Source organism: Balaenoptera ricei, chromosome 12 (assembly GCF_028023285.1).
Source record: "Balaenoptera ricei isolate mBalRic1 chromosome 12, mBalRic1.hap2, whole genome shotgun sequence".
NCBI lineage: Eukaryota > Metazoa > Chordata > Mammalia > Artiodactyla > Balaenopteridae > Balaenoptera > Balaenoptera ricei.
Genome location: NC_082650.1, coordinates 14,742,539 through 14,764,525, shown reverse-complemented (window position 1 = coordinate 14,764,525; position 21,987 = coordinate 14,742,539). Strand labels below are relative to the sequence as shown.

The window sequence follows — 21,987 nt, the reverse complement described above, 5'->3', positions numbered from 1 at the left end:
GCACTAAATAGAACAAGTCATAAATACCACTTATAAGGGTAATAACAATGTATAATATTGACTTCCCTGTGACCAAGGCCAAGTCTTGTAAGAAGACTGAGCAAGTGAAGTAGTGACTGGGAATCTGAGCCCTTTTCCCCAGAGATTTCAGATTGCTTCTGACTGCACTGTCTAGACAGAGCCATCAGAGGGTACTGTCTAGAAACCGGAGGAATCTCAAGAGGCTGCTGTCCAGAAATGAGAGGCAAGTCTGCAAATGCAAAGGCTAGAACATGCCAGCCTGTGCTGGGAGGCCTGAGACACTGATGTTTCCAAAGAGTAGCAGAGCAGCTGTTTTCTTTTTTCCTTCATTTCACAGTATTTGTTAATTCAGTTTTCAAGATCAGATCACTTTAAAAATCACCTGAAAATTCTTCTCTAATAAATAACATTCCTCTAATTTACAACTGTTTTTCCAGGATACAAATGAATCAAGTCTTTTAAAAACAAATTCTGTCTAATCCTGGGCAGATTTTTAGAACAGATCCATTCTGGAGAGTCGCTGTGACCTCAGAAGCCCAGCCCTGACCTTCTTCTCAGCCAGGCGTCTGGGGGTGTCAGTAGTCTGAACTCCGTGTGGCGGCCATCATGGTGGTGAGGCTACAGCACAGGCCTTTGGTGACCTGTCTGTATTCCTCGGGTTTGGTCTTCAAGAGCGTCAGGATGTTCTGGAGGGTGTGGGGTGGCTGCATGCCCAGGGGTGGCCATCATGTGATCAGGTAGTCGGTGTGGGTGGCCAACTGCTTGGTCGGGTGCAGGGCTGGCTCAGGGATCTGGAGGATTGATCTCCTGGCTGCTTGAGACTCAGGCTCTAGAAGACTTTGCTGCGTTAACTTTGCTGACTTCCTGGGTACCACACTGGACCGTTGGTCCAAGGAGTATTTGAAATCACTGTTGGCCAGTCTGGTTTAGAGTCACCAGTGCAGCCTGTCTGACATGCTCTTACTTCACCCTGTTGATGTTGTAGGACCCCCACCTAGGTTCACTGGATGGCTGACCCAGTTTGCCCTTTCATTCATTCATTCATTCCACAACTGATATTTACTGGCCATCTACTCTATGCCGGGCAGTATGCTAGACACTGGGGACAGACCAGTATGCAAATCAGACCAATCAAGAAAGGTTCCATTAGGAAGGCGACACTTAAACAAAGATGTGAAATAGGGAAGGGCATGAGAATATCTCAGTGAAGAGTATTTCAGGCCGAGGTCACAGCAGTGAAAAGGCCCTGGGACAGGAGTGTGCCCTGTGTGTATGAGACAGGGAGGCTGGGATGACAGAGTGGAGCACCAAGTTGGAGGTGAGGACGGAGAGGAGTGTAGGCGTCAGAGTGAACAGGGCCTTTGCAGGTCATTGTCGGGTTGCTGGCTTTTGCTCTGAATGAGTGGGAGATCCAACAGAGGGTTTTGAAGAGCGGAATGACCTGCTCTGAGTTTTTATTGTGAAAGTTTTCAAACCTTGACAGACGTGCAATAGCATAACGACCCTTCATGTATTCATCACCCAGCTTTGGCAATTATATTTTATTTGTACATATTTCTGTATGCGTTTCTGAAGGATGGGGACTATTTTTTAAAAAACACAACTATACTATGATTAGCATATTTAAAGGTTAACAATATTTCTATAAGTATCAAGAATTTGCATTGATTTATACTTTGAAGGTCAAGCTGTTGGGATTTCCTGACAGTTTTGATGTAGCATGTGAGAGGAGTCAAGGATTAGACAGTAATTAAAATTCTTTTCAGTGTCATACATTTATTGGAACACGACTACGTATGTATTTCAAAATAGGTTTTAAAGATTAACATCAGCATCTGCCTTCAGGATTTTTAGTTTCTTTTTGTAAATATTATCCAATGCCGTCAATTCCCCAGCTAGAGAAATTATTGGTATTGCTATTTTCAAATGTGGAAAAGTGGCACAGAGTTACTCACATGTTAAGTGAGTTATTCTAAAGTCCCTTAGATGGTGGTTGAGAAAATCCTGGTAAACGGGGAGTGACTTACCCAAACTTGAAATTTCTTTTGCTCTATTATCTATTCTTCTCTAGAAGAAATTTGGGCCGGCAATTGGACATATATTAGGATGGATTTACTAATCCCTCAAGGTATTTTTAATTATTTCAAGAGCTATCATGCAGCTATCTCCACGTAATTCAGCTGAATTATTAAATTGAATTAATTTAAATGAAATCAAAAGATTAATTGGCTGCCTCCTATATATTATTAGATGTTGTTCACAAGGCTTCCACAGTCTAGTGGGCATGGAACCTGTGGAACCATTATTGCAATCAGGGAGGCAGGGAGAATGTGGCTACAAGGTATAGAGATAGCAGAGGGAAGAAGTGAGTCAGGATGTGAATAGGATTTCTCCTGGATCACAGGGGCTGGGCAAAGTTATTCTTGGCAGAAAACAACATGAGCGGAGGCATGAGAAGAGCGAAGGCATGAGAAGAAGAGTGAAGGCATGAGAAGAGCGAAGCCATGAGAAGAGCGAAGCCATGAGAAGAAGAGTGAAGGCATGAGAAGAGTGAAGGCATGGCAGGTTAGGAAGTGCACAGAGTTGGCTGCTGGAGTACACGGTACCTGGAAGGTGGGTAAAGGAGCAGCAAGAGATGAGTCTGGAGAAAGGTCGAGCTATTGCAGAGAACACTTTGCATATGTTACCCTAAGTCAAAGAGGTAACAGTAGCATGTCAAAACTCCAAACCTCCCTGCAAGTTCCAGAATCGCTGCCCCTGGTAGGGTGTCTCACACACACCAACCCAATCTCATCTCGCCATGAGATCCACATAGTGTGCAACTCTATAGGTGTCCCACGTGCTCCTAGTGTCTCTGGATGACATAATCTGCAATTGTCATTGCTACACCAAAGAGCAATCTACTGTGTCTTCTCAGAAGTAAGCAAGATGTTTTTTTCTTTGTTGCATTAGCAGCAAAAGAATAGGTTGCTCTTGGAGCTTGCTTCCTGTAGAGTGGATTGGAAAATCAAAGCAGGCTAATTCTGCAGGTTAGCTCTAACTTCTGCATCTAAGAGAGCTCTTGATACCTACCCGGAGGTGTCAACATTTCTGGTCACTGATTATGGTGAAGAATTTGGCCTTACTATCGAGGAAGGTTTTGTGCAAAAGAACCTCTGTTCATTTTAAACCATATCCAAATTGTCTTCTATTCTGGAAATGTTCATTTGCTTCGGAACCCTCTCCAGCCATGCGTGCTGACTGAGCAGAGCCTCAGTAGATGAATTATGTCTCCTTTGTCTTTGATATCTCAACTATATTTTCTTCTACCCAGCTTCCCACCTCAATCATTGTTAATAGAGCTCAGTGAACTAAGAATATGTCAAATATACAGATGTACGTCCCCCTCCCCGTTTCTTTGTTTATTTCTTGTCTGTCTTCCCTCTATTTTTTTTTTCTTCCTGTTTTCTCATGCCTCATATTAGTGAGAAGTGACATATCTGTGGGCAAGCCACTTTGGCAGTTAGAAACACAATGGCCATCACTGACAGCTCCTTCTGATGGAATGGGTGTTTGTCCGCTTTGATTGGTCATGGGACTAAGCGCTGAGCAGGCTTAAATGCAGTGCTAGGGCCTGTTACCAACTCATCTTTTACACATTTTATTACTCTTGGGAAAGAGTTTGGAAAAATGGGCTGTGCACTGGCGAGACCCACTGAAGAAATTCTAGCTGGTTATAGATGTTATTGTTGGTCAGAGGCATGGGTCAGAATCATGGTCACCCAGCGTAAAGGCTGGAAAGCAATTTAGAAAACATAGTTGAGACTTCTCATTTGATAGAGAAGAAACTGAGGCCCAAAGAGATTGGTGACTTGCTTCAGCCATGCAGCTGTTATTGGCAGCTTTTTATCTAGAACCCAGGAGTTCTGACTCAGTGTAGAATTTTTCCACCACAATACCCTGCCTCCCTCATTGAAGTTTATTACGTTTGCAGTGATGTGATCCCTAATGACACACAGATGACATACAGATTCCCAAAGAATTTTTTTAAGTAAAAATTTCCATTTGCAATTCTAGACATGTTTGTGTGGTCTTTTTATGTGATGATATATTGTCCCTGTGTCTTGGATGGGATCATCAATTTACGATTTATGAGATGATTTATGGATCACACTCAAAAGCAGACCAGAGGCCAGTGTTAGAGCAGGATTGTGTTTGGTATTTTGGGGTTCCGTACCTGGAGTGCCTTTTCCCAAAGACCCAAGTCTTCCTCCTTGAGTTGTCTGCTTTCCTAGGACAGAAGCTATCCTTCTTCTCTTCCTTCTGTCCCTCCTCTCCTTATTGTTCTTCCTCCTTTTGCATATGTCCTTTGTCCTAGGATGCTCCCTGGCTGGTAATAAGTAGATACTTTCCCAGTGCTGTTGAATGAGTGAATGAATTTCTTAATATTTCTTCATGTGAGTAGATGATTATTCTCCTGATACAGTGTCCTATTTTCTGTGGAAATTAGACTGCAAGCCAGACTTGTTTTAAGAAGGTGTGGTGTCAAACCACAGCTCTTTCCTGACTTAGCTCCTTTGTGTCACCCATATGCCCCATGTCTTGCATCTTACTTTGGGCTTCTTGTCCTCACCGTTCATTAACACTTGCAACTGGTTGGTGGGAGTAGAGAAAGAAGAGGTGGTGAAACTCCAATCAGGTTGCTTGGTTACACATTAGTAACTGATAAAAGATAAAAAGATATTGGCTAAATGGGTTTTTTAGGGAATTTTATGCCAGGTTGTTCTTGTTTCCCATTAGTGTGGAAAATCAACACTTGCTTGTATTTGGGGGTGAAGATGTTTTTTTAAGTGAGTGGGAAAACCTCTTGACATTTCACAGAGACTTAAGTTTTGACTGGCAAATGCTAATGTTCTTTGTGCATAAAGAATTTCAGGACTCTTGTATATAAGCACTAATGACATATTATTTTCTATTTGTTGATGAGTTAAAATAGGCATTTTCTGAAATCGTATTTTTAGGAGATATTCAAACTTTCATCAACGCATTCTTCTGTATGACTGTCAGCTCCATTAACTCTGTTTTCATGGAACATAACAGATTTCTTAACCTTTGCACTAGAAATTGAATTAGCATTTTCCCTTAAAAAAGTATTATTGGCTTTGTAATAAATAATTATGGACAATTTCTAACAGGATTACTTTTTGTGAGTTTAGGAATGAGATCTGAGGTAATGATTTTGTTCCCAGTTGTGACATACTCTGCCCTTGCCTTGTGATGAGTTGGGATGGAGTTCCCAAGGATTCTCTTCTCTTTGGGGAGCCTGGGCTCTGGGATCAGACTGCCTGGGTCCTTCACGCCATCCTTTCCTGATTGGATGACTTGGGTGAGTTAGCTAATCTCTCTGAACCGTGGTTACCTCATGGTTAAAACAACCAGTTATAATAGTACTGCTTGGGGTAGTTTTGAGGGTTAAATGATTTAATTCCATGTAAAGCACTTAAAATAATGCCCGCCACAACTATCAATTTTGTGCGAAAATTTTCTTGCCTACTCCTCCAGCTCCTTTTATCTTGCTAGACCAAGGGTCATGCTGGGTTTTCCAGAAGTCCAGGGTGTGGTCTGAACTTTGGGCAGAAGCTGAAATAGCAACTATAACTCTCTCCCTAGATAATTTCATGGAATCGAAGTGAACTGCATTTATCACCAGTCATTTTTTGGAAGAAGTTTTCTTTTGTACCTTTTAGGGAAGAACATTATCTGCCTCTGTTCGTTAACCAGAAGATACAACAAATACAAATAAAAATTACACTCATTAAGTGGGTAATATGAGACAAGAGATAGAGTAAGTTTTCAGGTAAGCATTATAAATGAGCTAGAGTCTTTAATTTCCAACCAAGTTGAAAGGACCTATATTTGTTATCCAGAAAATAATTTTTAACTTGCCTACCCCAGAACATAACTACCACCTGTTTTACTGGGCTTCCCAAATGTGGACCAGGACTTATTTAACTCTAGCTTTTCTGAAAATGAGATTCAGAATTTTTCCTCTCTAGACTCTACCATTTTATGTCAACTTTATTCTTTTTAAGAACATTTCTATACTGCCATGGAAAAAAAATAAAGGTCATATTAAAATCCAAATACAAATTTGCATAGAGCAGAAATACCCATAGGTAAGTTCTGGCCAAAGGCACGAACCACCTCTAGCTTATGCCCATCCCTGTTGATATTTAAAGCAGAAGGAGGTACACAAGAAACCATGTTCCGATTGATTTGTATGTTGGTACACACACAGGCATCAATAACTGGCTTCTTGTTATCTTGATACAGCGTTCTGGTATTGCAACAGATTCAGCTGTGTCTCTTGCAAAGTTGTTCTTAATTCTTTACTGATTAATTTATCCAGTAAGTATTTATTGGGTACTTTCTGTGTGCAAAGTACCATACCAGGTGCTTTGAGGGTGATAGAAAATACTTAGAATAGAGTTTCCATACTGTTGAAAAGCTTACAGCCTGGTTGGGCAGGCAAGACATACAATATGGAGCATATAATCTTACTCATTCCACAGTCAACTGTCGGACGCTTACTAGTTGTCATTACTGTGCTGGAAACTGGGAAGCAAAGCTGCCGCTAATAGGATCTCTTTCCTGGAGACTCACAGTGAACACATATGATGATGAGGAGGATTTTGGAATAGTTATGTATGTGATACTCTAGGAGCGCATGTTGATTCTATTGAGAAATTCAGTGGTTGCTACCTGAGAAGGGGCCATTTTCACTCAGGAGATTTTTGCTTTTTGGCCAAGATAGGAAGCAGTGTGGACAAAGGCCCAGACATGTGCTAGCCAGGTTGGGGAAGTGAGACACTTAAAATTAACCCTCACAGGGAGGGATGGAGCTGGAGACTGGACAGTGGCCAAGTCGTCATGGTCCATACTAAAGAGCCTGCATTTCTCCCATAGACCTGGGATGGGTGCTCTTAGTCTGAAGTCTTCTAAGGAGACCATTCATGGACTTCAGGGGGCCCATGAACACCCAAAGATTATAAGCAAAATCTGTGTTTCTGTAAATAAGGGTATTTTCCCAGGGTCCACCCAGAAAAAGAAGATTAAGAAGCCTTATGATAGACGTTGAGGAGACATAAAGGATTTCATGTCCATTTTGCCTCGCTCTTGCTGTGGTGTGGGGGACAGGGTTGTGATGTGGGAGTTACAGGCAAGTTGGGAAGACTTTCAAGAAGACTCACCATGTCTGTACCTTCATTCAGATGGCAGATGTTTCTTAATCACTTACCTGTGTGTCAGATTGTGCTGAGCATGAGCTGGGAGACCATGGTGAGTAAGGTAGCCACCGTCCCTGCCATGGTGGAGGTTATAGTGTATGGGGAAGGATAGATCATTAAACAGAACACAACCAAATGTGGGTCCACGGCTTCAATCATTTATGTATGTCCTTGTTCATTCAACAATTATTTCTCTGCTAGGCTCTCTTCCAGGTTTTGGGGAAAGGAAGCTTACATTTGGGGAAGACACAGTAAATAAACGTTAACATTTGGTTTGATGTTGGGTAGCCATTAAGCGCTATGAAGAAAAACCAAACCAATATAAAAGGGTGAACAGTAATTGGGAGGCTACTTTAGAGAGGTCAGGAAAGGCTCCCTGAGAAGGTGAGAAACCCTGAGTGGAGGGAGGAAACAAGTCAGGAGAAGAGCGCTGAGACCTGGACGCACTTGGCCTTTGTGGCGCAGCAGCGACTTCAGCGCTTGGAACTTGGTGAGTGAGGGAAGCAGTGTGAGGGGTCCAGGCGAGAGTGACAGCCAGGGAACAGATGGCGCTGGGCCTTTGAATTTTATTCTTGGTGTGGTGGGAAGCCATGAGGGTTTTGAATAGGGAAGTATGATTCTGACTGCATTCTGTATGTGTGTATGTGTTTTAACACACCACCAAGCGATGAACTCAATTCTGACACTTGCTCCCTGGAGGTGGTATCAGATCCCATAGGTTAAGGGCTTAGTCTCATGAGACTGCCCTTCACTTTAGATGCTGATCGCAAGGCCCAGTCGTCATCTGTGCTTCTGACCAACTGGCTTTACATCCAAGTTTCCCATGAGCCTCTGCTTGGGTTTGATTAATTTGCTAGAATGGCTCGCAGAACTCAGGGAAACATTTTGCTTACTAGATTACTGGTTTATTATAAACATTTGACTTACTACATCACAGCCAGATGGAAGAGATGCATAGAGCAAGGTATGGGGAGGGGGTGCAGAGCTTCCATGCCCTCTCCAGGTGTACCCCTCTCTCCATACCTCTGTGTGTTCACCCACCCAGAAGCTCTCCAGCCCCTTCCTTTTGGGTTTTTACGGAGACTTCATTACCTAGGCATGATTGATTAAATCACTGGCCATTGGTGATTGATTCAGCCTCCATCCCCTCCCCTATCCCTCCAAATCAGGAGGTGGAACTGAAAGTTCCAACCCTCAATGCTTGGCTGGTTCCCCTGGCAACCAACCCTCCTCCTGAGATGGGGTCCAAAAGTCACTTTGTTAACATAACAAGAGATACCTTTGTTGCTTTCATCACTTAGGAAATTCCAAGGGTTTTAGGAACTCTGTGCAAGGAATGGGGATGAAGACCAAATATATATTTCTTATAATAAATTACAATATCATAGGGAGTAAAGACCTCTACTACAATAGGGGGAGTTCAGGGTACATCTAACCTAGCTCATGGAGGTCAGCAAAGCTCCCTGGAGGAAGTTAAGTTTAAACTTTGAACTGGAGGATAAATAGGAGTTATTCAGTGGGTGAGGAAGGGTGTTCCAGGCAGGGGGAGCAGCATGCTTGAATGCCTCAGGTGGATCAAGGGGCCATAGGGCCAAAAGTGGGAATGCAGGACGAAGAACAGGCTTTTAGGGAAAGATCCTGAGTTTATTTTTGTGCGCATTAAGGTTGAGGTTTCTTAGGGTCATTCAAGAGGAGCTGCAGAGTGGGTAATTAGCATCTAGGTCTGCTGTCCAGGAGAGGAGTATGGGACGGCAGTTTCTTGTGGTCACACACATGGCTGAGATTCCCACAAAGAGCTGTCAGCTGAGACAGCCGAGGGCTGGGGGCAGAACCTCAAGGAACATTGACATTTAGGAGCCTGGTGGGGGAAGAAAATCCTGCAGAGGAAATAGAGGTGGAGTAGTGGCCAGTGAGATGTGAGTGGCTGTCCAGAGAAGTGGTGAAGACTTTACCTGCTGTAAGAATTTAAAGCTGAACCAGTGTGAGTTGGAATATGTAGGATAAGCCTTATGGAATATGGAAAATGAAGCATGGTTTTATCTGACAGCTGAGATGTGTAGGTGATGGGAGGTGGTGACTAAGTGGGGAGCATAGTGTGAGCAATTTCTCAGAGGTGGATTTGATAAAATTTTGCTCAGGGAGCTACAAAGAGACCAGTTCTGATTGGAGCAGGGAATTCAAGCACTTGGGCTTAATTTTATTTGTTGATGATTTTTTAACTTGAGTTTTCCTGGTTTATGACTCCCCTAAAATTATAGGCAGAAGTTTGAAAGTTTGTTTATGTGTTTTCTAGACAGTTTCAGCATTTTCATTGTATCGTCAAACAAGTCCATGACCCACCAAAGAGGTAATGATCCCCGGGTATAGGCAATGAGAAGTTATTGAGAGATGAATGTTGTCTTTTATGATGATTCTTTTGGCAGTGGTTGGCAGGATGAATTTGAGGAATGATGGGAGACAGGACTTTAATTCTAGTAATTCAGACATGGAGTATTGGTCTCTTATGCGAGAATGATGAAAACCAGGGATGCAAAGAAGGATAGGCGTTGAGTTTTGAAGAAATGATGGACTGAATTTGATGATGGCTTAGATGTAGGAGGTACATTTAGCAAATATTTATTAACGGCCTACTGTGTGTCAGTTAAAATTGGGAGCAAATGAGACATGGTCCCTGCCTTCATGGAATGTACTGTTTACCACAGGGAACATATATTTGTCAATAATGCCTCAAACATGGGACTGGAAATTATGGTAAATGCCATGAAAAGAAAGTTCAGGGAACTTTGGCTGCTCACAACTTCGGGGATTTGATTGGTGAGGGAACCTCATGAAGTTGTTCCACTAGCACTTAATTACCTCCACATTTCTAGGGAGTGGATATTTGTTGATTCTTTTAACTTTGCAAAAAATATTTCCTTTAGAAACCAAGGCTCTAAAAAAATTTTAAATGCTTGGTTAATCAGGGGAATCATGCTTTTGGATGGCTGGTACCATGATTTGTGGTTGGAAAAACAAGAGTATTTGGTTACATTGAACTTCAAACTTTTCCTTTGATTAATGAAAATCTTCCTGGCAAATACTTTTTAATGGGCTCTGTTTTTACTTGGTCCAAGAGAGTCCACTCTCTGACCTCAATATGAATGCCTTCTGACATCTCTCTTAATCATATTGAGTATGTAATATCAGTGGGGCATCCATTTGGAAATATTTAGTTGTCAAACTGATGTAATGAAAATGGAACTAAATATAATCAGTTGAGTTTCTAGTTTCCATAGGTGCAGTGGTGGTGTCTTTTGTTATTTGATGCTCTCCAGCTTCTGCCATTCTTTTTCCTGCCATTGCTTTACTCCATTCCTTAGTCACTTGTGTGCCTCAAAGTTGAAATGTGTTAAGTTACTGATGCAGAACATCCCTCCATGTCTCACTCAAGCTTCTGCCCTACTTCGTTTCAGAGAATCTTTAAAGGTATCTGTAGGGCTAAAGAACATCTAATCTCTTAATACGTAGCCTAATAGACTAGTCAACTTCTTATCTATGTCTTATGAGGAAGTGTCCAGGATGAGAAACTCACTAAATTTGGTGACAATTTAGTGAGAAAAGGAGACAAGTTTTACAAAAAGGGAGACATTTTAGCAATTTGACAAAAGAGTTAGTTAAATCTTCACGTAGGATAAAGGGAGAGGGCATTTTTATCCAAATGGATAAAAAGGCTTTTATCCAAAGCCTCTTATTAGGAAGGCAGAACCTGAAGACATTTAGAACATGAAAGGTAGTTAATGAGAGTAGTTAATGTTGGTCCTGTGGAAATAAGGAGAAGCCAAAGGGCCTCTGAGGCAGAGAGAGAGGAAGAAAGATTGCCCTAAATGTAATGTAAGCACTTCCTACTAGAGAGGTGTGAGGCTAAAGGTTCCGTGTCTATGACAGCTGCAGTCGGGCAAGGCCAGGCAGAGGACAGCTGGAAGAGGTGAGTCCGGGACCTGTAAGTAGGCTTATCCCTGGGGACTGGTCTAACCTTGGGTTGGTGCCTGAGCCACCCTTGTGTGTTGGTCTGAGTCCAGACATGGGCACCTCCCTCTCTGATCCTTTCCACTGCAGATAATGGGGCCAAGTGAGTCTGCATCCTGAGGACACGGATCTCTATCTGGATGCAGCTGTGCCAAATGAGCTTGGCTTGACTCTCAAGAGAGCCTTGAGCATCGCATTTCAAGGTGCCGCAGGGCTTTGCAACCCATGAGATGATCTCACTTGCCTTTTCACTTGATCTGGATTATATTCGTTTTTATGCAACCCTGGTCTGGGAGTCTTCATCGAGCAGGGCTGAGCCAAAATGATTACTGGCAATGTTATATATGTGAACTTCCCATTTGGATAAAAAAGTTGCTTTATGGAGAGGAAATGTGGCCTGTGTAATTTCCCTGCTCTTCTTCTCGGAAGCTTTCTGATTTTATGCCCTATGTCTACAGTAGACTTTCAGTATTCCAGGGCCATCTCAAAGGTAAAGTGTGGACGAAAGGCATTTTGCCGACAGCATGCAACTCTGCTAGATCTGGGGAAAATGGGCTTTTGCTCTTACATCTTTTACCCATATTCTTAAAAACAGTATTTGCATATCCTATTTATATTGTTTTGAAAATTGTTATATTATTGACTCAGTCATTGATTAATTCGTTTGATATCAATATTTATTGAGTTCCTATTCTGGAAGAGGCTCTGTGCTATAAACACTCAGCGTTCCAAAGATAAGACACAAGGAACTTAGTGGACAGCAATGAAGACGAGAATGTACAATTGAAGGAGTGATAATGTAGTAAGTAGCAGAAGAGAAGTAAAGAAAAACCTGCTATCGAGTTCAGAACAGGGATACGTTATTTCCAGTGTGTGGGGATTAGGAGTGGCTAATAAGAGAGGAATTCATGCATGGATTATGCTAAGTGAAATAAACCAGTCACAAAAAGACAAATACTATATGATTCTACTTATATGAAGTATCCAGAATGCCAATGCATAGAGACAGAAAGTAGAATGGTGTTTGCCAGGGGTTGAGGGGAAGAAGAAATGAGGAGTTGTTGTTTAATGGGTAAAGAGTTTCAGTTTTGTGAGATGGAAAATTTCTGGAGATTGGTTGTACAACAGTGTGAATATACTTATCACTGAACTGTACACTTAAAAACAGTTAAGGTAATAGATTTTATATTATGTTTATCTTGCCACAATTAAAAAAAAATACGGTGTTTTATTATGCAGGGATGGGTGGAGGATACTTGCCACCTTGGAACTTTTGCCCATGCACATACTATTCACTCATTCATTCATTCAACAAACATGTATTGAATGCTTGCTATGTGTTGGGTGCTGAGCTGGTTCCCGAGGGTCAATACTTAATAAGGTTTATAAGACATCGAATCTGGCAATGTCATGCTTGCTCACCACCCCTTCCCTCCCCAGGTGCTAAGCTTCTCTAGTGAAATCTTCACAGCGGCTACCTGCTGACTTGAATCGTGCATGAGACATTAGTAAACAAACAGTAGAAAGATTTGAGGTTATTTGGGGGGGCGTTGACGGCATGGTGATGAAATGGAAGGAGTTGGGTAACAGAATATGAACTAGAATTGAAAACTGTGAGGCAGCTCTCTCTAAGGATATTAAAAAAATAAAGATCTCCTGCTTATGGCTGCCAACCTAAGAGCTAAGTCATTTAGAATGGAACAAACTGGCAAAGTCAGACGCACTCAACCCAAGGAGCTCCTTGTTTTGTGAATATTACGGCAAATGTAGTTTGAGAGCCACTGCCACAAAATTGTGGGCGACGTTAATGAGTGAGAAGGGCAAGGAAGGGTTGTACAATTTGAGCTAAAAGGAAAGGCAGGCTTGTGAAGGGGAGGAGCGGTGAGAGTCAGGGTGGTCTGGTTATTTGGGCAGGGAGTGGAAAGCAGGAAGCATGAGCTTCCTTAACCGAGAGACCCTGGCAGCTCTATCTTCAATTCACTTTTTCTCATCTTATTTTGTTTTTGTTTTTAAATGTCATAGGCTTCATTCCATCTTTCCTTCCAATATTTTTCTACTTCTTTTTTTTCCCCCTTATATACCCTGGAGCACTCCATTCATTTCAAGGTATTATTGAGTGCCAACTACATACCAGGCACTGTGCTGGGCTCTGGCTATATACTCCCCAATTCTCTCATACCACCTTTATTCTGTTGCACATGCCTAGCAAATCCTGGGTCAATGTCATTTCTGCTCCTATACGTGGTTAGATGAGACATGCAAACTTAGTCTCATCTACTCCTTTCCTTACCTCTTTGCTCCCTGTCTTCTTCAAGGTGTCTTCAGTGAGGCTGTTCCTTCTACCTGTGTATTTAATCCCAACTGCTTTACTTTCCTTCTTGCCTTTGTTCTGTTTTCCCTTCTCCGTACCTTCCACCATTCCCTCCCTACTGGCCTATTCCCTTCAGCCTCCATGAAGCCTTCTCAGGCCCCTTCCATTCCAAAACGCCTTTTTGTCTTTATATTCTTTAGTGACAACCCTATCTCTTTCTCTTCCGATTCACGTCCAAGTTCTCAGAGGAATGGCCTTCACTCATTTTCATTTCCTTACGTTCCATCCACTCTCCACCCACTGGATTGGCTTGTACTCTCTACTGAAACTCCTTGCTAAGTGTCCTCTGTGTCAAATCCAACTTCACTTTATCAGTCCTGGTTTTATTGGACTTTTCTGCTCCTTTGACACGATTGGTCACACTCCCCTTCTTAAAGCTTTCTACTTCTTTAAACTTTTTTGCTTCCCCATTTCCTTGGTTCTCCCAGAACTTTCTGACTGTTCCTTCTCAGTTTCTTTTCTGAGATACGCTTCCTCCCTGAACATTTTCAAGGTTGGTGTAATCATTTGTGTTCCTCTGTTCTTCTCATTCTACATGTTCTTGAAGAGGAATATTGAATATTGACTAGTATCCTCAAATTACAGTCAAGTCATAACAACTGACACCCGGGGTTACCTTGTAACAATGATGTAAAAATTTGAATTATCTTTCTACACATGTTCTATGTTGTTCATCAGTTCATCTGACTTTCAAATGTTCCAGCTGTTTTATGCTTTGTCTCCATTTTCTAAAGGCCCTTAGTGTGGTCTAGAATTGGAATGAGCATTGCTCTCTAATGGTTCTGGGTTAATTGAGAATCCCTAAAAAAATGAATAAGTCTATTAGAAACCAGCTAATTTCATTTTGTCATTTTCTGGATAATATATTCTGGTGTAGGAAGTCCATTTTTTAAGAAAGTTTGCAATGAACAATTTCCCCTCAAGGTTAATATAATAGGCAAACACCTTTTGCTGCAACAGACGGCAAGAGGTAATGAAAGATTAGCTTACATTATGATTCATTATTTCAAAATGTCAGAATAAAGTGGATCTGCTACATCTTCCAAGCCTCTTATTCTTTAGAGGAGAGTGCATGTTTTGCTTTTCTAATGTTAATGGATTCACTGTTTTTTTTTTGTTTTGTTTTTTTGTTTTTTTTCTCCTATTTTTTTCCCCAGGCCAAATTCAGATAATCGGCGCCAGGGTGGCAGAGAGAGATTGGCCAGCACCAGTGACAAGGGAAGCATGGCCATGGAATCTGCCAAGGAGACTCGCTACTGTGCAGTGTGCAATGACTATGCCTCAGGCTACCATTATGGAGTTTGGTCTTGCGAGGGCTGTAAGGCCTTCTTCAAGAGAAGTATTCAAGGTAATAGTGTGTTGCAAACAACTTATCCCATTTTTTAATCCTAAGAGGGGAAGCAACAGAGGAAGGCATATGATCAGCCATTTGTACAAAACACTAATACCTAGTAGGTCCACTAGTATCTATGGTAGAAACATGGAGAAGAGACAAGATCCCAGGAGAAGGAATTGGCAAATGTCAGGGCAGTTGTGGCAGAGTCATTATGCTTCCTCCATTTGGCAAGATCCCAACAGTCTTGAGCAACTCTAGAGGAAGAGGATTTCAATAGCTGTGTCTCTGAGATGTTGTCCATGCCATGATTGGGGGATGGCAGGTGGATATTTATGTGTTGTAGGCAACTAGGCTTATGTGATGTAGTGTGATATTAATTATCCATATATAATTATTTCTCCAGCTTAGCTTTGCGCAGATAAGCATTCTGATCTTTGCTCCAGACCAATTCTAATTTAACTCGTTCCTCCCTTGCTCTTCTTCCATCTCTTTGTTGCCTCAATGGATGACATGACCTTTTGCTAAAATGAGAAGATTCAATGGCTGGTGACTTGTAATAAGGGATGTATTATCTGTATCAAGCAGTTATTAAGTATACACCTGTAAGATTTCATTCACGTCATTTGCAATGCCTTCTTCGATCCTTTTCTTTTATACAGTTTTCCAAGTGCAGCTTCTCTGATAGACTGCCAGCTACATTTCATTTCTACTCCAGGAGTGTCTATATTGTTGCTATATTGTCTATATAGGATATACTGGGAGAAACAATCATTTTTACTACCTAAAATATCTATGCTAAAGATCCTTTGACAAAAACAGAGATCTGACAGCAGTTTAAACTAGCTGGATTAACCTTTTGTTTTAATACTGGACCATTCTTCTCTGTTCTTATTCCTTTATCTTTTCAGCTTAAACAAAGTTTAGTATATAAATACTAAGAATATTTCTGATGGAGTTTTTGTGTGATTCCCTCTATGGAAATTGAGACTGAAGTAACTTGTTGAAAACCAGAGTCTACTAAATTAATAGGTACTGATTGCAGACACTTTTGAATAGAGAATGAATCACTATTCTCATGGACTTTCTGCTGTAGCTCTTCACTGCCCTGATGTGGGGTGAAGGCTGAGGGATGATACACACTATTTATTTTTCCTTTCATTGACAGTGGATGGATTTTTTTAAAGGCTATTCATATCTTAATAGAGTAGCGTGTGAGGTCAACTTGGTCCATTTTAAAAGCACTTTTTTTGGACAACTATTACTTTCAACATCTTTTAGAAATCTATTGTAAGACTGGGACTTTTTTTATCAGAATTTTAATAAAATTTATAATATTATATGATAGTGGATTTTTGTATATAGATACATACCAACACAGATTATTTAATTTTACTAGCAGATATTAATACTATCTTAATTTAGAAAAATGATATTTGTATTTTGGTTTAAGTTAGTATAAGCCCTTAAAGGTCTTCTGACAGCCATCTTCATTTGTGACTCCTCTTTTCATTTAATTTTATATAATCTAAGATACCATTATTTTTATCAAGCATTTAATCTGGTATGGAAAAATCATCTGGCAGAGGTAGACTTAGTGGGTAGGTTCAGCTACAAACTTGGACAAGTCATTTATCTGAGACTGAGTTCCCTCGTCTGTAAAAATGATTTAGAGCAGGGGTCAGCAGTTTTTCTGCAAAGGACCAGAGAGTAACTATTTAGGCTTTGCAGGCCATGCAGTCTCTGTGACAGCTACTCATCTCTGGCGTTGTGGCCTGCAAGGAGCCATAGGCACTGTGTAAATAAATGGGTGTGTGCCAATAAAACTTTATATACACAAACAGGTAGCTGACCAGGACTGACCTGTGGGCCATAATTTGCTGACTCCCGATTTAATGTATGACAAGAGAATCGATGGTTTCCAAATCTAACGTTTTGTCTTTCATGTTTATTGAGAACTTACTCTGTACCTGTGCTAGATAGTCTGAGGGAAATAAAAATATGTGTAAGAAGTAATCCATAATCCCACAAAATTTAGAATTTGGGAAATTTATTTGGGGAGGCAAAGGTACACGTTCTCATGATAGGATTAGAGAGTAAGTTAGTATAAAGTGCTGTGCTATGATACAGATAGGGAAGACAATAGATGAATATAAGAAGATATTGTCAGTTATAAATGTAAAAAGACTGAGATTGAAGGTAGAAACTATCTTCCTCCAAGGAACAATGACAGTATTTTCATAAATTATTTTCTTCACGTATGTTCAGCATTTAGGAGTGTGCTATGTAACACCACATTGAACTTAGTATTGTCTCTAGGCGTTAAGGCATCGGAACAGAAAACACAGGAAAAAAATACTTATAAAAATTAAATGAAGTAAATGTAAGTGTATAAAAAGAAATATTTTGTTGGTATGGCTGTTTCTCAAGTTCAAATATTCAAAAAAATGTTTGCTTACTCTTTGATAGTTAAAATATGTATCTGATTTCTAACTTGTACATACAGACTAAATAGTAGGATTTCATTATACTATATAAAGTTGTACATATAAACTGCTTACAAATGCAATTTCTCTGTGGCTTCAGAAACTTCTTACTTATCATGGTATGAAGACATTTATAGAAGGTTTCTTAAATGAGATGACTATTGAGTCCAAAGTTCTGCAGGAAGCCTGGAAACAAGGCAGAGTTATTAACTTTTAAAGATAGAGAGGAACCTTAAAAATTATAAAGTTCACTAATTTATTAATTTGTTCATTGAATGCCTCTACTAAGCAAAGCACTGTGTGAGGTCCTGGAGATACAATTACAGTAAAGACATAGTCCTTACCCCCATAGAGCTTAAAGGTAGTAGGAGAGATGGACAAATAAACCAGCAATTAAATTACAGTGTGATAAGTACCAAGATGAGGGTGAGTGCAGATTTTACAGGAGTCCAAACTTCACTTATTCCTGGTGGGGCTTGAGTCAGGCTCTCAGAGAAAGTTTCCTGATTTAAAATTGTCTGGAGAATTTTGCAAGTGAGCAAAATGAAGAAGGGCAGGTTGAGTGTTCAATCACATGAAAATGGGACTGAGTATGCGGGTAAAGACCAGGAGGTAAGACAGAGTTTGGGGAGTTCTGTGAATAAAAATTAACAAAATTAATATACCATCTAAGACATTCCTGGGCCATATATTTCTTCTTAGACTGTGTAAAAACAAGTCATTTATTTCCTTTTGACTTGAATGGCGTTTCCATCTATTTGATTTGTTTGTGTATATAAAAGGAAAACAGCAGAGCAATAGAGTCTTTCTCATCATAGTCTTGATAGCTTGGAACTAAAAAGTTTTACTGAACTTCTGTGACTCTTTATAAATCACGCTGCCCCTCAAACCTATTTAAGGACAGTGAAGGGTCTGACATGCTGCAGGTAGAAAGTTCTGAAGATGCTGTAGCTCTTCCTGTTTTTCTTGTTGCTTAAGAAGAGAGCTAGAAATGAGTATCCATCAGAATACTCTAGTGCTCTAAGTGTTTAGTTGAAGAGGTAAAGTGTTTGACTTGAAAGCATACAAATTTTCATCCCCTACCTAGCGTATGAACTTGATTACTCAAGAAATTGAATAATGGCCTTCAGTTGAACATACTTTTTTTTTTAAAGTGAAGTCAAGGGCACGATTTACGGGAGATGGGTGAAATTGGGTATTCTGTGAATTTATTAATCATTGTAAGTAGAGGAGCAGTGTTCCTTAAGATGTGTTGTAGGCAGAGACTCTTGGATGAGTTACATAAGCAGATTTGGTTATAGGTTCAGCAGCCAAGTACTACCTTTGAACATTATTCAAAGGAAAAAGGACTCATTGGAGCTCGCTTCTTGGTCATAATATTACAAATAAATATTATAAAGATCATATTATGGTCTTATATTAAAATGGTCATGAGGCACAGTGGAGGCTCAAACCTATCTATACACCCCTAGCTGCACTGCCACTTTATATTTTCTTTCTAAGGCATCTATGGAAGATGCGTAACACTATGCTTAACAGATATGGCCCAGGCCCATGTTGACGTAAAGGTTAGCTAAGGCCAGAAGGACATGGTATCAGGGTGGAGTCTGGCTAGGGTTCAGCACAGTGGGGGTCTTAGGTCCGACAAGGATAACTGATGTCCTCACCCACCAGGCCCTAGAAAGCTTCAGAGTGAGAGTCCAGCACCCTGGATAGCTCCTTCAACAGCTGCCAGGGGTAAGCAGAGACTGACTTTCTACAGAACCTCAGGCCCGTTCAGCTGGTCTGTGAAAAGAGAACTTAGCTCTTTTGTGCTTAGGAATTCACTCTTGTTTGCCCAAGATGGGTTAGTTTTTATGCTAAGTTTCCCATTTCCAGTCGCCTTCTGTCTTGGCCTATGCGCCCCTGTCTAGAAAAGGCCAGAGGATGGGGTAGAAGTGGAGGCTCCTCTCTCATTACAAAACTGCCTTATCTCTGGAGTCCTTTCAGAGATACAACTCAGAGTTGATCCTGGCAGTACATGCACCCCAAAATACTAAGTCTTTTGTCTCCACATTTCCCTACTTGCTCCTCTGCAGTCTAGTCTCCAAGTGACAGCAGGAGAGGCCTTTTAGGTACATTAATCAGGTCATATGGTCTTTTTTTTTTTTTTTTTTTAAACATCTTTATTGAAGTATAATTGCCTTACAATAGTGTGTTAGCTTCTGCTTTATAACAAAGTGAATCAGTTATACATATACAATATGTTCCCATTTCTCTTCCCTCTTGCCTCTCCCTCCCTCCCACCCTCCCCATCCCACCCCTCTAGGTGGTCACAAAGCACAGAGCTGATCTCCCTGTGCTATGCGGCTGCTTCCCACTAGCTATCTATTTTACATTTGGTAGTGTATATATGTCCATGACACTCTCTTACCCTGTCACATCTCACCCCACCCCCTCCTCATATCCTCAAGTCCATTCTCTAGTAGGTCTGTGTCTTTATTCCCGTCTTGCCACTAGGTTCTTCATGGCCTTTTTTTTTTTTTTTTCCCTTAGATTCCATATATATGTGTTAGCATACTGTATTTGTTTTTCTCTTTCTGACTTACTTCACTCTGTATGACAGACTCTAACTCCATCCACCTCATTACAAATACCTCCATTTCATTTCTTTTTATGGCTGAGTAATATTCCATTGTATATATGTGCCACATCTTCTTTATCCATTCATCTGTCGATGGACATTTAGGTTGCTTCCAGGTCCTGGCTATTGTAAATAGAGTTGCAATGAACATTTTGGTACATGACTCTTTTTGAATTATGGGTTTCTCAGGGTATATGCCCAGAAGTGGGATTGCTGGGTCATATGGTAGTTCTATTTGTAGTTTTTTAAGGAACCTCCATACTGTTCTCCATAGTGGCTGTATCAATTTACATTCCCACCAACAGTGCAAGAGTGTTCCCTTTCCTCCACACCCTCTCCAGCATTTATTGTTTCTAGATTTTTTGATGATGGCCATTCTGACCGGTAACAAAAAAACAAACAACCCAATCCAAAAATGGGCAGAAGACCTAAATAGACATTTCTCCAAAGAAGATACACAGATGGCCTACAGACACATGAAAGAATGCTCAACATCATTAATCATTAGAGAAATGCAAATCAAAACTACAATGAGATATCAGGTCATATGGTCTTAAACTTAAACTCTCACTGCACTTAAAGTCCAGATTTCTTTCTATGCCTTAAAATACTCTGCATGGTCGTATTCCTGCTTCCTTCTCTCCCCATCACTGTAATCCAGCCACGATGGCCATCTTTCTCTTCTCCCAACACACGACGGACACACATTCCTTTCTCAGGACCTTAGTATATATGGTTCCCTTTTTACCTTTGCTTGCAACACCCAGCTCTTTACTTGGCTGGCTTCTTGTCATTCAATCTCTGTACACGACCACATTCTCTGAGAAGTCTCCCCTGATTACCCCACCAAAAATTACCCTACAAACCTTTGCCTCTAGTTTTTTTTTTTACATACCTTTCTTATTTTCCTTTAAGGCGCTTAAACCCTTAATGAACTTTTAAATTTATTCATTTGGTTGATTATTATCTGTCTGCAACAGGTGCCACCTTCAAATATCCTGCCCAAACTTGGATGGAAGCTCAGTGAGAGCTGATTTCTGGTTTGGTCTGCCCTGTTTGTTGCTATAACTCCCATGTCTACAGTCATGTGGGCACGCGTCATGGCAAGAAGTCAAAAGAATAGTAGATAAAACCTGTTGGAGGGCTTCAGAGAACAGAGTTATTTCATCAGGTAAGGCTAGCAAGAGAAGTGTTAATGCAAGTGGTATATTTGATATAGGCCTGGAAAGAATTGGAGGATTTTCATAGGCATTAAGAAGTTTGGAGAAGAATTCCAGAAATGTGAAATAGTGTAAACCAAGAAATGCACAGTGGAAATTGGGTAAATCAACTGTGAAAGAAGAGAGGGCTTGCTGTCTTCTCTCTGCCTCTTTATTTTCCCTCTTCGTCTCTCTACAAGCAGGCATTCCGGAGAGTTTGCAACCTCTGTTCCTTTCACATTCTCATCCTTTTCTCCGCCCAGTTTCCTAAGCAATGTCATACATATTTGTTATAGGTTGAATTGTGCCCCCCCCGCAAAAAGATATGATGAAATCCTAATCCCCCAGTACCTCAGAATGTCACCTTATTTGGAAATAGGGTTGTTGCAGATATAATTAGTTAAGATGAGGTCATACTAGAGTATGGTGACTAATGTTCTTATTGGAAGAGGAAATTTGGACAGAGAGACAGGGAGGATAATGCCATGAGATGATGGAAAGAGATATTGAAGTGATGCATCTACAAGCCAAGGAACAGCAAGGATTGCTGGCAAACACCAGAAGGCAAGTAATTCTTCCCTACAGGTTTCAGAGGGAGCATGGCTTTGCTGACACCTTGATTTCAGACTTTTAGCCTCCGGAACTGTGAGGCAATACTTTATGTTGTTTGAAGTTACTCATTTA

The 21,987-nt window shown here is 40.8% G+C and overlaps 1 protein-coding gene across 2 annotated transcripts in view; it reads left to right on the top strand.

Moving 5' to 3' along the window:
• ESR1 (estrogen receptor 1) overlaps positions 1–21,987 on the top strand; it is a 263,766-nt gene that overhangs the window by 16,578 nt on the left and 225,201 nt on the right. The window contains exon 2 of one of the 2 annotated variants that reach the window (XM_059940977.1): positions 14,820–15,010. In XM_059940977.1, the coding sequence (XP_059796960.1) occupies positions 14,820–15,010 (191 nt within the window). Of the gene's footprint in view, positions 1–14,819; positions 15,017–21,987 lie in introns of both variants that reach the window. The other variant, XM_059940976.1, reaches the window with a different exon arrangement.